Source organism: Zonotrichia albicollis, chromosome 12 (assembly GCF_047830755.1).
Source record: "Zonotrichia albicollis isolate bZonAlb1 chromosome 12, bZonAlb1.hap1, whole genome shotgun sequence".
Taxonomy (NCBI): domain Eukaryota; kingdom Metazoa; phylum Chordata; class Aves; order Passeriformes; family Passerellidae; genus Zonotrichia; species Zonotrichia albicollis.
In genome coordinates, this window is record NC_133830.1 from 12,148,359 (window position 1) to 12,165,826 (window position 17,468).

Here is a 17,468-nt window from a genome sequence, read left to right on the forward strand (position 1 = left end):
GTAGAAATAGAACTTGAAATTACGTTCTCTAAGCCTTTAATGCTGTGTTTCTGTCTGAGAACTGTAACACTAAAGAATGTCCTGCACATTGAAATATTCCTGGTTGTTTGTAGCATAAAAATATGGGCAGCAACACTGGGAGAATTGTAGCAGAAATCTCTTCAAAATGAGAGTAGAATACATGAATGAGGTTTTCATATTTTTATTCTTAGCTAAGATAAACAAAACCAAGTTGGTTTTGACATCAATATCATTAATGTGGAGGTTTCAGTATGACTTTTTTCTGCTTGTCATAGATGGCATCAAGCTGCATGTGATCTTCAAGTGGAATATGATAATCTGACAGGTGATATTCTGATATCAGCTGGTGTAATAGCATATCTGGGAGCTTTTACTGCTGGATTTCGACAAGACTGTACCAAAGATTGGAGCAGACTGTGCAAGGTTAGAAGATTGTCATAGAGTTAAATAAATGTTTTGGTTTTTTGAGACAACTGCAAAAGGCTTCAAAAATCCCTTGTGATTTACCTAATGATAGCCGAGTAAACCTCATGGGTAAAGCAATGGGATCAATTCTGCTGATCCAATATTTTGTAGATTTGAATTGAATTAAATCAGTGAATTTACCCTGCACCTATAATTTACTGCAAAATAGCATATGAGAAACAAGAGACCATCATTGATTTTGTCAGGCTTGATTGTTACTGAAGTAAAATCTCATTGTATTGTGTATTTTTCCTTTAAATAAAATAAATAAATTTAAAATGCAGTTATGTGTAATGTAAAACATTCTGTAACTTACGCCATCAAATATTTGTATGTTAATTATATGGTTAATTGTGTGGTTTGCAAAGGGACACTTTCAACACAGGAACCCTAACCCTTACACTTAACCCTAACCCTAATGCCATAATTCATAAACCAAATAAATAATTGATAAATCAAGTGATTTAGAAACACTTAAAATGCATGAAACAGTAACAAATCAGCACTGGATTACTGTACTGACTTAATGGAAGATTTAATTAGGTATTTCCAACTATGTATGTATTTCTTAATTTATAACTTTATGTAACAAACCTCCCTCCATGAATGTACCAAAAACTGGACAAATCTTACAAAATTTGATAGGACAGTATATATTTAGTGGGGAAATTTAGTTAATTATTGAAATTATGGTTTTATTTTCCCCAGGATTTTTACTTGTACATGACCTATTTCAGTCCCTTAAAACAAAATGCACATTGTCGTTTTTGATAGAAGTGGCATTTAATAAAGATATAAAGAAACCCAGAATAAAGGAAAACATTTATTTTGTTGGGGTTTCCCCCCTTCTTTTTCAGGAGAAAGAAATCCCTTGTTCTGAGAATTTCTCTTTGAGCAAGAATCTTGGTGACCCAGTAAAAATAAGAGCCTGGAATATTGCTGGTTTGCCCACTGATGTATTTTCTGTAGACAATGGGGTCATTGTTGACAATTCAAGACGTTGGTAGGTGACAAAAAGGTTTAATTTTCAAATCCAAGCAAGTTCCCACTTAAAAAAAAAAAAAAAAAAAATGTATCTGGAAACAGTGTAGCTTCTGTAGAGCAATATAATTTAAGAAGGAGTGGAATCTTTGTATTCCAGGGGGGAGGTAGAACAATATTTTACAAGAATTCTGTATTCTGGTTATTTTATGAAAACTGTTAAACATTTTTTGCAACTTTTATAGCTATTTCTGCTATTACTTTTCAAATTATTGTAAAACAGTTATGCATCCAATATTCACTGATATCTTAAAATAACATAATTAAATTTTATCACTTCTCCTCGACAGTCTAATACAGAAACATGTAAAATAGTTTAAAATTTTGGAAAATGCCTGCAAGCAGTGAGAAAACTATCCTGTGTTTTCTAGGCCATTAATGATTGATCCTCAAGGTCAAGCAAATAAATGGATCAAGAATTTTGAGAAGGACAACCGTCTGAACGTTATCAAGATCAGTGACTCGGATTATATGAGAACTGTGGAGAACTGCATTCAGTTTGGGACTCCTCTGCTGCTGGAAAATGTTGGGGAAGAATTAGACCCATCTCTTGAACCTTTGCTGCTTAAACAGACATTTAAACAAGGTACAGCAGAATTCCTTTAGAACCCTGAAGGAGAGGACATTAATGTTCAGTTTCTAGTCCTGATGTTTTTCATATTGCTCTCTTCTTGCCTTAATTCTGCCTCTGGTAAGAGAATGGTAATTGCACAAGAGTCTGAGGTTTTATTTTTTAATAAATGTCATTCCTGCCTATCATGAAAATGGTTTTATGTGAAATCCCTATAGGAGACTAAAGAAGTTCTGTGGAGGAAACATTGTCAGTGAAATGGTTTTTCTCGTTCATTTTCATATGTTTTAGTCTGATGATAATAATTGTTAAATTTTGCACAAATAAAGCAAATAAAGCTGTCAAGACAATTTGCTTAAGGCATAGTTTTCACTGTACTTAGCAAGTAGCTATGAATTTGGTTTTCAGCTTTTCCTCTTGTTAGGTGACAGAAAAGTGCACATAAAGAAATTTATATTTTCCCTTCCTTCTTACCTAGATTGTCTTTTCATGTTCAGAATTAAAAACAAAAGGAAAGTAAAGCTCAAACACTTTTTTTTCTTTGTGGTTTCCTCTTTCAGACAAGTAATTCAATGAAAGAATAGTCTGTAAGAATAGAATATTTGGGAATAATTCCGCAGCTCTCTGTTGGCATCTCTAGTTTTTGTATATGCAAATTGGAATACTGTAGGGATAGGATTGACTTGATTTCATCTGCTGAGAGGGATAAGTGGCCTCATTGAGGTCTCTGTGAATTTTTCAGACTCTCAGATATATTTAATAATTTTTACTTCTCAGGAAATTTGTCATTGGTGAGAAGTTTGTTTTTATCTAATGACAGAAGTATTTTTTTCCTATGAATAATCGGAGTAGATAAATTTTCTTAATGTTTCTCTTCTTAACTTCAGGAGGTATGGAGTGTATCAGGCTTGGGGACAGCATTATTGAGTATTCCAGTGATTTCAAGTTTTTTATTACCACAAAACTAAGAAATCCACACTATTTGCCTGAACTTGCTACAAAAGTTTTATTGCTCAATTTTATGATAACACCAGAGGGACTTGAAGACCAGCTGCTAGGTATTGTTGTAGCAGAAGAGAGGTAAGTCTCTCTTTATGGTAAACAGCCATGAAAGGTTTTTATGGCATAATTCCCAGAAAATGGGAAATTAATTTATTGTATAAAATAATGGATGTTACACGGTATGAATGTTGCTCAGTAACAGCTTTAAATTAAAATTTTATTATTTAAAAAGTTTATTAGGGGTAAGTGTCCAGAAGTTAATTAAAAATAGGTGATGTGAGATCATTGTTTTTTCATGGCAATTTTCTCCTGAAATATTCCTCGAATATTAGAAAACTTTGTAAATATTATTTGAATCATTACTGTTATTTTTTCAATGTGACTGAACTGCCAGACAAAGGTGTAGAACGATGAGGATTTAATTTTAATTTTGTATGAAATAAATGCAAAGTACCTCTGAAACTGATTATGGATCATATCTGAGCCCTCACAGAGGCACAGAGAAAACGTATCTGGTTTGGACAGGCATTCTGTGTAACTGGGGAAACTCATTGCTAACAGAAGTGTTCCAGCAGTAAACTGGCTCTGTGTATCACTTGGTGGGTTTTTTTAGGCAGCAGAGATACAATAAAGGAAAAATAGGATGTAGTGCCATTTTCAAAATGCTAAGATGTTAAAGATTAGACCAACATTTCCAAGTACTGATTAGAAGTAATGGGAAGAAATCTATACTCACCAATATAAATAGATGTTAAACACCATAAACCTCCTTAAACTGAAAAGAATATTCATAAAAACTTCCTATTGGAAGAGGGAGTAATTTTCATGGGCTTCTTTTGCAGTCAGTGCAAGATGAGCATTGACTGATTTTGGTTTTTGTGTTTTTCTTCATTAGGCCAGATTTAGAAGAGGAAAGAAATGCTCTCATTATTCAGTCCGCAGCCAATAAAAAGAATCTACAAGAAATTGAGAAGAAAATTTTAGAAACTTTAGAGTCATCTGAAGGTGATATTCTGGAAGATGAGACTGCCATCCAGATCTTGGATTCTGCCAAAGTCATGTCTAATGAGATCACAAGGAAACAGCAGGTAAGGAGTATGTATGTGTGCTTCCCTCAATAATACTGAGACATTACATGTTAAAATTTGCAGCCAGCAGAAGGTCTCTGATTTGGATGCATAGCACAAGGAGCAAATTCTGTACTTGTGAAATGGAAAGAGAAATACAATTGGATCTGTTCTATAATCTTCACTGGTAGTTTATTCAGTCTTAAAAATGTTTTAAAGTCTGTGTATCTGTAGTGCAGGTAAATGGATCAGGCAGCACTGGGGTAGGGCCAAGCGCTCGTTTTACCTACTGGGGTGGAGCAGAAACACGCTTTACTCTGGTGTTTCAGTGCTGCATGGAACTATTCCAGAAATGCTGTTATGAATAGCATTTTCTAGAACAAGAAGAGCATTACACCTGTTAGAAGCTGTTGTTTGTGGCGTGGTGTTGCTGTGCAGATTGCAGAGAAGACGGAGCTGAAGATCGCGGAGTCGCGGGAGGCGTACCGGCCCGTGGCGCAGCACTCGGCCGTGCTCTTCTTCAGCATCGCCGACCTGGCCAACATCGACCCCATGTACCAGTACTCGCTCAGCTGGTTTGTCAGCCTCTACGTCAGCTCCATCCACGACAGGTAGAGAGGGTCTCTCTGCAGAAAGTAAAGGGGTTTCATTCTCTTCTTATGAATAGTGGAGAAAACTATTCATAAGAAGAGAATGAAACAGTTCTGGAAACAGTTTGCCTCCTTAAATGCAGGATTTTGAAGGAAAATAGGATTTATTAATGAATTCATTTATCTTTCTGGTTACTGTTAAAACATAAGATGAACTGTAAGGATGTGCTATATTTAAGTACTTTTAAGAATGTGACTTAGTGTGATGTCAGGTTCTGAAATAGGCTCCATTTTGAAGACTGAGTGCCACCACTCAACTGTAGCAAATTGATTTCAACTTATTATTTTGCTTGGGACTTCTAGAAGTGCTACAGTCTTTTTAAAAGTCAGGGACTAGAGTTGAAATTTTGGGGAAACTGCCACCTAAGTCCCTCGTGGAGTCTGTGGATCTGATATAAATCCTATGCAACCCTAAAGAAATGAGATTTCTTGAGGATTGTATATGTTATTCAATTTGAAGTCTCAGTTTATCACTTCTTTTCTTTTTAGTAATAAATCCAAAGTTTTGAAGAAGCGACTTCAATATCTAAATGACCACTTCACCTACAATCTGTACTGCCAAGTCTGTCGTTCACTGTTTGAAACAGACAAGCTGCTCTTCTCATTTCTGTTGTGCTGTAATCTGCTCATGTAAGCTCATTTTTGTCAAGTCTCTTACAAACAGAAACGAATGATTTTCTCATGGAAGCAGGTAGTGATGAAATGGAATGTTCTTGTGCACATTGATAATTATGCCTTTGGAGCAAGGTCATGAATACTTTGGGCTAAGATGTATAATATTAAAAAATGGAAGAGTGTGTGAGTGCATGGATCACTACTTCAGGACACTATGAAAAAAAAGTGTGTCAAGTGTGCCTATTTGTCAATGGTTTTGTCCATGATAAATCTATATTTAAAGGATCTAGGCAGTGTTACATACATTTTGACATTACTTATGTCAAAAACAATTTCTGTTATTTAAGAGAACTTTTTAGAAAGAAAACTTGGCCAGTAATGTGTAATGGCAACAACTCCTAGGTTTTTGTCTTTGTTTGTCATTTTTTCTCTTCTCTGTCTGTTACCCTTTTGCATAACATCATGTGATTTCAGATGCAGTCTTCTCCTTTCTACCAGCTTTTTATTTTTCTCTTCCTAATTTTGTGTGAATACATTATGAAAGGAATGACAGGTTCAAAACTGCACAACCACAATGTGCATACTTAATTAATTGCAGTGTGTACTCATCTGTACATGGATGTTCTTCCTGGGCCAATCTGTAAGGGTACTGTAATTGTAGAATGCATTGTTTTTTGCAAAGCCTTTAAAAAGCAGAAATAATTGCACTTTAAAAAAAAGAAAAGCAGGTATTAGTTCTTCACCAAAAGTGCTGACAAGCACGGGAACAGGCTGCTCAGGGCAGTGCCATCCCTGGAGGCATTTAAAAGCTGTGCAGATGTGGCACTGAGGGACAGGGGTTAGTGATAGCTTGGCATTGCTGAGTTAATGGTTGGACTTGATCTTAAAGGTCTTTTCCAGCATAAACAATCAATTGATTCTAAGATTTATCTCTTGAAACCCTTACTTTAGTATTAATCAGACATTTTTACCATGTAGTTTTTTAATTAAATAGAATATTGAGATCTGATCTCAGCTCTTACTGAAGTAGAAGCATTCCTAAAGGGCAGTGAAGTGTAATTCATTTAAAACCACTGTTTATATTATGTAAAATCATATCTCAATTACTGGTTGTTTTTTTTTTAATATATATAGGGCTAATAAAGAAATAGAACATCAAGAGTTTATGTTCTTACTAACTGGAGGTGTGGGTCTCAAGAATGAGCACAAGAATCCAGATCCATCTTGGCTGTCAGATAAGAGCTGGGATGAATTGTGTCGTGCCAGTGAATTCCCAGCGATGGGAAGATTGAGGTAAAATACTGATGTGAATTGGCCTGAATTGGTTTTGACCAATACATATGTAACATGCTGAAAGAAATGATTGTTATGTTTTCCAAATGAGTACCAGAATGCAAAGGGCATGAAACCAGCCCCTTTTTTTCATTGTCATGTTTGCTTCACTTAATCCAATCAGTCAGATCACTATTTATAATATTATGTAATAAAACTATTTTTTTAATTATTTGAGGCATTGCCTAAAGAATTTTTTCTTCCAAAATGTCTTCACAGTAAAGAAACAGTGATTTAAGGGTTCAGTGAAAGCCAGAGATGGTAGATGTAGCAGAATTCCACTGTAGTTCTGGGGAAGGAGTATTTCTAGTAAACTCTATTCTCCTGAACTCAGCACAATTTCTCTGAGTTTAAATAGAATTTAGCACTAAATTCTGGAGACAACATGGCTGTACAAGACTTCCATAAATTAGCTAAGTGCAAATATTTGGAACATTTTGATCTGAATGCAGTAACACTGCTCTCTTAGAAGTTCTTTGAGGTTGTTTTTTGTTCAGCCCCTTTGGAGTACAAGTGGCAATGTGGATGATGATCCCACCTTTAAGTAATCTGAGAGTTTTCCCATTGCCAAGGACATACTCTGCATGTTAAGTGAAGGAAAACAGTTTGGTTTTTTTCCTAGTTGAATTTCCTGGTAATTTTTTTCAGTTAAATTGTGGTGTTTTCCTGAACTAGTGGAGGCAGAAAATTCCCCCAGATCTATGAAGGTGTAAGCAGAGCTGCCTGGAGAAACAGACAGAACTTACTGTCAGCTTGGAACATTTCAGGTGGAATCTCTCCTCAGCAGCATGGTGGAAAGAGATTTTTCAGCATTCAGCATTGAGAAGCTCAACTGTAGGATTATTTTCTGACATAGATATCAAGTGTCTTAAATGACAGTCCAGTGTAATTTTCCTTTGATAAACATTAAAAAAAAGACTCCAGGTATTTCTAGTACTTGTGGTTTTTTTCCTCTAGGAGTCATGTCTCTGAAAATATACGTGAATGGCAAAAAATGTATGATAGCAAAGAGCCTCAAAACTTACCATTACCAGAAGAGTTGAATAATACATTCAGTGAAATACAGAAGATGATAGTTCTTCGGTGCTTACGACCAGACAAGGTAAAATGATCTGTTATGGAGTGTTTGTAGACTGTGCTATGCATCTTCCAGTAATTAATCTGTTCTTCATTATATTAATTAAGAAAGTAAATGCTGTTCTTATTTTTCAAGTGACCAATACAAACACCTCAAGCATCAGCTGAAATCTTTCTTTCTGATGTGATTTAATGATTCTCATTGCTCTGGCTCTCTTGAAATATTTTTTCATGCCTAGGTTGTTTCCTAGTGCACTCAATATACTCGAGGACAGGACATATTAGCCTGAAAAAATACACAGGTTATCTAATACCATGTGCTTTCCTGCAAATGATAATTAAGGCAAAAAGAGATGAAATGTGTTGATTCGAATGACCAAGATGAACTTTCAACAAATTCTGCCTTTGGTGCTCTTAGCAGATTGTATTGCATTTTCTTTAGGAGCTATCAATGTTAGAATTTAAGGCATATTGCAACTGCTCCCTTGAATTAATTAAAAATAATGACATTAATATGTCCTAAGGGAGAATGTGCTTGTCCTCCACATTAGGAAAAGCCTGACTCAAGGTCTAAATGTTATTTAATATTATTTATACAAGGTATGCTATTCTTTATTTTCTAAAAACATTATTATTCCTCTTGTAAGGAAAAAATAAGGAGAGAGGTGTCAACAAGATGCTTTTGGATCACTCTGCAAGAGTGGTCTCAAATCTCTGCAGATCAGAGAGGTGTCTTCAGGGTTGGGAATTTGGCATAAAAGACATTGTCAAATCTGCAGTTATATCTATGTTCATGGTTTGTATCTGCTTTTTTTTTTACCAGATTGGTCCAGCTGTAACAACATTTGTCACTGAAAAACTGGGGAAGAAATTTGTAGAGCCACCACCTTTTGATCTAGCAAAAAGTTACTTAGATTCAACTGCTACAGCCCCTTTAATATTTGTGCTGTCTCCAGGAGCAGATCCCATGTCTAGTGAGTACACACAGAAAGTAGGGACCTCAAATTCCCCTTCAATACACAGTGAGGATTCTTTTCCATTTTCTGCAAGTAGATTTGAGCGCATTGTGTCAGACTGGTAGAATTCTGTGCCCCTTCAAAATGCTAATTTGTATATACATGTAAACAAAACAGTAAAAGAAGTTTTTCAATTTTTTTTTCTGACATAACTTCTTTTTAATATATGAGTGCTAAAATCTTATGCTTCTTTCTGTTCAAGGCCTCCTGAAACTGGCAAATGACAAAGACATGGTGGGAGATAAGTTTCAGTCCATCTCGTTAGGACAAGGGCAAGGACCAATAGCTACAAAAATGATTCAAACAGGAATGGAAGAAGGAACATGGGTTTGTTTACAAAACTGTCATTTAGCTGTCTCCTGGATGCCAATGCTGGAGAAAATATGTGAGGAGTTTGACAGTGAAAAATGTCACCCAGAATTCAGACTTTGGCTTACAAGTTACCCTTCACCAAAGGTATATGCATGGCCCTACAATCTCTGTTTTAGGGATAGGGAAAGTTGGTGGCATTTTTAGGGAATTTTTGTATACCTCAATGAGCTGATAATACAAAACTTCTCTGAAAGGCAATGAGGCTTTGAAGAGATAATTTAACCAAGACAGGACATTTAAAAATAATTATAAATATGATAACATCAAGCTTCCTTTGTAATATTTTGATGCTGTGATGTGCAATATTTTGTGTACTATTCAATGAAACTCCAGTCTGTCAACATATATGATTAAGAGTGTTTCTTTGCTCTCACATAAATTTAAAAAGTTATTCTTGCATGTTATCTGTGAAGTGTTGAATACCAAGAAAACATTTTAAAATACACGTTTGTTATTTACAGTAATCTTACTTTCTTGATGCCTTGAAGAATTTTTTTTATAAGCTGTTGGCCTTTAAAATGTAATTTCTTGCAGATAGCTGTTAATGTGAAAAACACAGAATAATAGTATATTGTTAATATAGAATCATTTCCACACTCTCTGAATGCTGTATTGCTGGGTTTTATTTCTAGTTTCCAGTAACCATTCTGCAGAATGGTGTGAAGATGACAAATGAGCCTCCTACTGGTCTGCGGTTAAACCTGCTTCAGTCATTTCTTTCTGATCCTATTTCTGATCCTGAATTCTTTGCTGGGTGCCCTGGGAAGGAGCTGGTAATGTGCCTGTCTCTTGAGAAGATTTTGGACTTTGGGGTTTTGTTATCCAATTTCACATAGCAATATTTTACATGGTTTCTTAGGCTTTATTAAATCCCTGACATGCTACACACACATAGTACACAATGTACATGGACTCTGAGCATTGATTAGAAAGGCATGTCTGTTGTTACTGAGATAAACTCTGAGGAGACCTTTTCTTGCTACCAGGGACCAAATATTGCAGTGCCCATATATCTTATTGATACCTGGTGAACACCTTAGCTAATCATTACCTGGGAAGGAAGTGAAAAACAGTGGGATCAGAGATAAGAGTTATCAATATACATAGGTGTGACTGCACCTAAGGACTTGCTTTAAAAATACATTTGTATTTTTTGTTAATCTAATGAACCTTAAAAATAAATACCTTGTGCTATTGGAATTCTTATGAAGTCAGTTGCCCTGTACATTAAAGAATATCATGGTGCTTGAGGAACTGGCTAAATGTGCTTGCATTTGTTGCACTGTGTGTGCACTTGTTCCCTGGGCAAAAACCACAAGGTTCTGAGCAGTGACCTGGATTTATACCTGGGTGGAGAGTGGTAATCCAAGGGTGCTCACTGCACATCTTGCAGACTACCATGAACTTACAGACTAGTTAATAATACATTTTTCTTTTGCTTTTCTCAAAGGTATGGGAGAAATTACTATTTGGAGTTTGCTTCTTCCATGCTCTTGTTCAGGAGAGAAGGAAGTTTGGGCCCCTTGGTTGGAATATACCCTATGGATTTAATGAATCTGATTTGAGAATCAGTATCAGACAGCTGCAGGTAAAATCACTCATTACCTCCTGAACTCTGATCTTGCAAAATACAGCTGGGAGTCACAAGGAGCAATACACTGAAGTTACCTCAAATGTTCACAGATATTCAGGACTTCAGCTGTAAAGCCAAGGAATGTCAATCGTAGTATAAATATTTTCAAAATTACAAATAACAAAAAACTTAATTAAAAAACATATATTAATTATATTCCATATGTCTGCAGAAATCTTAATTTCTACAGACATATGGAATAGAATTGATATATGTGAGTATCATAAAAGTTAAATTTGTCATGTACAAGAGCTCACTGTTCTCAAGGTAGCACGTGTCAATGACAGTCACCTATTAGGGTGGTTAGTAGGGGGACTTTTTTTACATGTGTACTGGTAGTTAACAGAACCTCAGACTATTCTCCTTCCCCAAAATGAGATGGTGAACACTGCTTGACCTTGAACCTTTTATAGGCACTCTGTATAAAAGTCAGGAGAATTAAAACTGAATTGCAGAAGTTGAGGCTGAAGATTTGAAAAAGTTACCAAGAAGTTAATGAATGAGATTGGAGGAAGATTAAAAGATAAATGAAGTGAAACACATGTTTATTTCTGGTGCAGAAAAGTGTCCATCTGAACTGGAGAAATCATCCACATGTAAATAATTGAAGAATTACTTGGGTGACTAAGTAATTTTGATACTCATAGGAGGCTTTTGCTCTTAACTCGTCTTGATTTTAAACAACAATTTTTACCTGAAAATAAGATTTAAGAGTTTGAGTTTCCAGCACCTAGGAAGAAAACTCCATAAACTGCAGCTTACACATGCTATAGCTTCCAGCCTTTTATTCTGTTAGGTCCCACTGTTGTTTAGCAGATACTGCAAGTCTCTAGAACTGCTCTCTTGTTGTCATCTTATTGCAGCGGTTCCATACTGTTGTCTCCTCATTGCAAAGGCTTCACACCTTCTTGGTGGTTTCTCAGGGGCAGCTCCTCAGAGCACTGACACTTTCTTCTTCACAAAGCAGCCACTGACTCCAGTTCCCTTCTCAATGAGCCACCCCACTCTTTTATAGCATCTTCTTCTCATTGGGTACAGCTGGGGCCTGTTAAAGTCAGGCCTGCTCCTAATCTTTGATAATTGGCCCAGCTGCAACTCCTTAGGGGTAAGATTACTTTCTCCACTATCTCCATTTCCTTATATTGTATCCCCTGCACTGTTATTTCTGTTTCAGTTATTCATCAATGAGTACAGCCACGTTCCCTTTGAGGCTGTCTCCTACCTGACTGGTGAGTGTAACTATGGAGGGCGAGTGACAGATGACTGGGACAGACGTTTGCTGCTGACCATGCTGGATGATTTCTATAACCCCGACATCATCGAGAACCCTCGGTACACTTTTTCTCCCAGTGGCAACTACTATGCTCCACCCAAAGGCACATATGAGGAGTACATTGAGTTTATTAAGGTAAAAAGTAGCAACAAGATTTTGCACTGTTACACTGATGTGCTAAGAAAGCAATCCTGAAAGGCTTAAAGAGGTGGTTTTGCAGCACAATGAACTGTGTGCTCAGGTTCTTGCCAGCATCCTTGTACGATCCTTGATGTGACCTCAAATGTTTTGGAGAGGGAATCAGTAAGTAGATAGGGGGATGTGTAGCATAGATTCTGTGGAAATGACTTACTGTGTGAGAAGTGGTGGCTCTGTCACCAGTACTTCTGCCTGCAAATACCTGTGGTGGCTCTGTCACCAGTAATTCTGCCTGCAAATACCTGCCTCTAAGGTCCTCACTCACCTGCAGCTCAAGTTTTTCACTTGGCTTCTTAAAGAAACCTTGGATGAGATTCCTCCTGCTCTATGTCACCCAGACTTTTTTTTTCTTTTTTGTCCTAGAGTCTTCCCTTTACTCAGCACCCAGAGGTATTTGGCTTGCATGAAAATGTGGATATTGCAAAAGATCTTCAGCAAACCAAGACCCTCTTTGGATCTCTGATTTTAACACAAGGAGGAGGTTCTCAGGGAACGTCTGGGGGTGGTGACAGCACTCTGTATGCAATTGCAGATGATATTCTCAGCAAGGTATTGTATTGTATAAATTACTTCAATATATCTTTTTACAAAGCAGAAATTCCTTAACTAGAATCTTCACTGTAAAGTAGATTTCATCTTGGAAGAAAAGCATTCTGAAAGGAACTTAGTGCAATGTGAAAGTAAGAACTTGTGTGGCTGTAACAGACCACAGCTATATTTCAGTTGAAAGAAATTTTATTTGTTTTATTAAATAGGCAGAAGACAGTAGAAAGAGAGAAAATACAGCAAAGAGGACTTGAAAGAACAGTTGATTCATTCACATGAACAATTTTAAAATTAATAAATAGAAATATATTAATAAATTTTCATTATATTAAAAATTCTAGGTTTTTTTTTTTTAAATGAACATGAAAATCTTACACATTTTTATGTAGGTTGAACTACTGAATCCTGTACTGCTAAGATACTAATCAGAAAGTTTAGTGGTTTCTATTGCTCTGGAAATTTTCACATTTGCACACCTTAATGTATAATCATAGTGATATATATGAAATGGTTTCCAAATGTGTTGTCATTTACAGCTTCCAAAGGATTTTGACATTGAAAGTTGCCTAATTAAATATCCAGTGAGATATGAAGAAAGTATGAACACTGTGCTGGTGCAAGAAATGGAAAGATTTAACCAGTAAGAATGTTCTATTTTATTAAATTTACCAGAAATCATTCCATTCACAGAAAAATATTTCTTGCAAATCATATTCTGTAAGCCCTGTGGTGTGTGAAATATTTCTTTGTTCCCTTCTAATTGCCTGCAGTGATACCTGCAGTCCAAACACCCTTGCTCCTTGTGGAGAGTCAGAGTGTAGGATAGATGTCAGGAAAAATAATAGGCAAGATGTGAGGCAAAATTAACTGAAAGAGAAAAGGGAGTATGAGGAAGTACTGGGAAAAGAGAATGCAAACAATATATAGATATATTTTTTTAACTTCGCTTTCTCTTTCACCATCATGACCTTAATTTTATTTTATTTTCCTCATATTTCTGACCTGTAAGGTAAAGGAATTAGAACCTCCACATGCACAGTTATAGTTTATTAAATGTTTTATGTAATGGAGATATTTTTGTTTTTTAATATTCTCATGTGCTTCTGTTTGAATTTTTTCCCTCTTTTTCCGATGTTTTTTCCCCTATGCCTAATTTTCACAATTATTCTTCTAAGACTACAAACCTAGAATTGAATTTATTTTTCTCCTTGTGTCCTCAGTCAAATTTTTGACTTTGTTTCCTAATTTTATTTCTTATCTTCACCTGCCTGCCTATTCCTTCTTTCTGGTTTTTCTCTGTCTTCCTTCTTTTCTATTTTTCTCTTCTCCTGCTTAATTTTCTCCCAAATGCTCTCTGGCCTTAAGTCTCCAAGTTATCCTTATTGCACACCCTCTTCTTTTGCAATCAAAACCTTTTTCCTTCATCTATAATATAGTGGATACATGTGGAGTTCCAAATTTATCCTCTAAAAAAAAAAAAATCAGGATATCAGAGAAAACAAAAGAATTTATTACTGTTTGTAGTCTTAAATAAATCTGCCCGAATCCATGACTTTACAGACATGGCTTATTGTGCAGATATCTATATAGATATATAGATTAAAAAAGCTAGAAAAGTTCTATAGATGCCTCCATAATCCACTTCTTTTAGTTTTTTCCAGTGACACAGTCATGTTTAACAAATCATGCAGAATGTGTGAAAAATTGTTTGTTTTTTAATTCTAGTTTAATCCGAACTATTCGCATTACACTAATTAACCTGAAGAAAGCCATTAAAGGACTGGTTGTTATGGATGCTGCACTGGAGGCTCTGTCTGGCAGTCTCCTGATTGGAAAAGTTCCTGAGAAGTGGGCACAGCATTCATACCCAAGTCTAAAACCACTAGGGAGCTATATTGTTGATTTGCTGGCAAGGCTGAAGTTCTTACAGGTAATGTACAAGTGGCAGTGCTGCCAATTGTTCAATCTGCTTTTCCATATGATTTGTGTGATAAGGAGTGATAGGCTTTGTTTAGATTTTCTGAGTACAATTATGTAGAAAATAGTCAAAGAGGATGGGATTCCTCTCTTTCTGGTTGTTCAATGTATTGCTTTCCTCTCTCCAGGACTGGTATGAATTAGGGAAGCCTGCTGTTTTTTGGCTATCAGGATTCTATTTTACTCAAGCTTTCCTAACTGGAGCCATGCAAAACTATGCCAGGAAGCACAGGATCCCTATTGACCTTCTGGGATATGAATTTGAGGTATGGATAAAGTATAAATTGATGTTGTGGTGAGATGGAGTAAATAAATCCTACCTGGAAGATTCATTTTGCAACTGACTGCAGTGTGAAGGCATGTATTTGTTAGGAGTGGGAGGCTAAATAATTCTCAAAGTGATTAAAAGCAATTCTATCACTGGACCCAGAACTCCACTCAAGGAAACTGTGTATATTTTTCTGTGTAATTAAAGCCTCATTTTGTAACCTACAAGAAAGATAATTAACAAAGCCAGAGAAGTCTGCTGTTTCTACAGATATATATAAAAGTAGCATTGAAAAGGAGGGGTTACAAAAGTAGCATTGAAAAGGAGGGTTTACTACATTATTCTCCGTTTGGTTTGGTCAAAAAATTGGCATAATAGCTCAAAAATCAAAGAGCTGTGAGAGTTTAATGACTTGTAACACTTCTTTCCTGCAGGTTATTCCTAAGGATACTGCTGATACTGCACCAGAGGATGGTGTTTACGTCCATGGATTATTTTTAGATGGAGCTCGCTGGGACAGGGCCAAGTCAGTAGCCAAATGTTTTACTCTGGTTCTGGAAAGCTTTATTCAGTGCTCAAGCAAGACTGGTTTAAGTAATTTAAGTGATACTTTTCATATTATTGAAATAACACACTAAATTAAGTACTCTTTCATGCATGGAAATGGGGAAATAAAAACAAACAAGCAAGTAGCAACCAAAAAACACTCACCAAACCCCTCAAGCCACAAACAATGACTTTGTTGCTGTCTCTCTCCAGGGGAATATTAACTGAGCAGTATCCCAAAGTGCTCTTTGATGCCATGCCCATCATTTGGATAAAGCCAGGTGAGGATGATTTCTCTGATGTGTGAGCTGTTCAATGAGAAATTGCAACAGTGGTTTCCTTTTTTTACTGAAGATCACTGAGGAGAACATTTCACAGATTTACAGAAACTCTTTTACCTTATGTGATTTAGCAAGGTTTGCTCAGGTTATTTTTAGCTCTGTGATAGCTGTCTTTCCTACTAGTAAGATAATGTTCACAACTCTTTTCTTTGATTGAGAGGAGTAAATCCTTGTTTTTATTTATGCACAAAATCAGGACTTACTACTGCAACTGCTGCACCCTAAGTGTTAGCAAATAGGCATTATTAATATTTGCCACTTTCTCTGCTTGTGCCTTCTCTTGAGGTTGGATGAATTTATTCAGCCTTTCATGATTTTATGCTTTGCACAAGTTCCATGGAAGAAATCTGGGCATACAAAGAGTTCCTGCAGAGTTCTGTCCTTGGGTCTCAGATGACTTGAATTGCAGTTAGATTCTCTGGCAATTAGATGGGAATTCTTGTAGAGCTGTGAAAAACTCATGTATAAGCTATGTATTAACTATTCAGTTTTTAATGTGTCTTTGAGTATTAAAAAGCTGGTAGAATCACAGGAGGGCGTCGAGTCCTGAAAATAAATTTTAGCTAAATTAGTAGGGTTTAAGAACACAAGAAAACACAACAAGAAAAAGCCAGATAATTTTATTCTGTTGCTCACAAAACAATTTTGCATTTTTATTGACCTTTAAAGATGTTACTTAACATTTGCATGTACATTATGTCTGTACCACTGGATCTGCTGGATGTCATACATTGTTTTGGGTTTTTTGAAGCTGTGAAAGCAGACATCAAGAAGACCAACGCCTACGTGTGCCCGCTGTACAAGACAAGTGAGCGCAAGGGGGTGCTGTCCACCACGGGGCACTCCACAAACTTCGTCATCGCCCTGAGGCTCAACACGGACCAGCCGGTGCAGCACTGGATCAAGAGAGGAGTGGCCCTGCTGTGCCAGCTGGATGACTGACTGGGACACTCAGGCTTCACAGCGCCCTCTTCTCTCTGCTGCCTTGCAGAGGAAGTGGAGCTTGGTGTGGAAAAGAGCCATCTGGAGGTTTTTGTGTTGTGAGAGGGCATGAAAATACTTTCTGACCCTCAAGGTTTTGTATTAGTATGTATTATTTTTGTTCTAGACCGTCTTTACAATCTGTCAGCTATACAACTAGGATTTTAGCCCTTGGTTATATTATTAAAATGTTTTAGCCCTTGGTGATGTTATTAAAATGAACACTTTTTTTGTGCATTAGTTGAATATCGCAAAATATATTTTCATGGGAAATGAAAGTAGTCTGTGCTTTCTGAGAGAAATATTATAGGTAATAAACTTGATTCTGCACTTTTTTTTCTTTAAAAATAATTAAAAAACATTACTCAAGCATTCTTTCTACATCTCCTCTAGCAAAGAACTGTTTTCACCTTGCATTCAGATACAGCCATCATCTGTTCTGTGTATGGATCCCTCCAAAAAACTGCAGTAGGAAT

At 36.3% G+C, this 17,468-nt stretch overlaps 1 protein-coding gene across 6 annotated transcripts in view; it reads left to right on the forward strand.

The window, feature by feature from the left end:
* Positions 1-17,315, forward strand: part of DNAH12 (dynein axonemal heavy chain 12) — a 56,955-nt gene extending 39,640 nt beyond the window's left edge. For all 6 annotated transcript variants that reach the window (XM_074549806.1, XM_074549807.1, XM_074549809.1 and 3 more), the window contains exons 54-74: positions 297-444; positions 1,344-1,489; positions 1,899-2,113; positions 2,986-3,178; positions 3,996-4,188; positions 4,606-4,778; positions 5,307-5,447; positions 6,567-6,725; positions 7,722-7,866; positions 8,665-8,815; positions 9,060-9,313; positions 9,862-10,002; positions 10,680-10,817; positions 12,037-12,270; positions 12,697-12,882; positions 13,416-13,519; positions 14,605-14,809; positions 14,985-15,122; positions 15,559-15,650; positions 15,884-15,951; positions 16,763-17,315. In XM_074549806.1, coding sequence (XP_074405907.1) covers positions 297-444; positions 1,344-1,489; positions 1,899-2,113; positions 2,986-3,178; positions 3,996-4,188; positions 4,606-4,778; positions 5,307-5,447; positions 6,567-6,725; positions 7,722-7,866; positions 8,665-8,815; positions 9,060-9,313; positions 9,862-10,002; positions 10,680-10,817; positions 12,037-12,270; positions 12,697-12,882; positions 13,416-13,519; positions 14,605-14,809; positions 14,985-15,122; positions 15,559-15,650; positions 15,884-15,951; positions 16,763-16,953 — 3,415 coding nt within the window. In that variant the 3' untranslated portion in view covers positions 16,954-17,315. The remainder of the gene's footprint in view (positions 1-296; positions 445-1,343; positions 1,490-1,898; positions 2,114-2,985; positions 3,179-3,995; positions 4,189-4,605; positions 4,779-5,306; positions 5,448-6,566; positions 6,726-7,721; positions 7,867-8,664; positions 8,816-9,059; positions 9,314-9,861; positions 10,003-10,679; positions 10,818-12,036; positions 12,271-12,696; positions 12,883-13,415; positions 13,520-14,604; positions 14,810-14,984; positions 15,123-15,558; positions 15,651-15,883; positions 15,952-16,762) is intronic.
* The last annotated feature ends 153 nt before the right edge of the window (positions 17,316-17,468 follow it).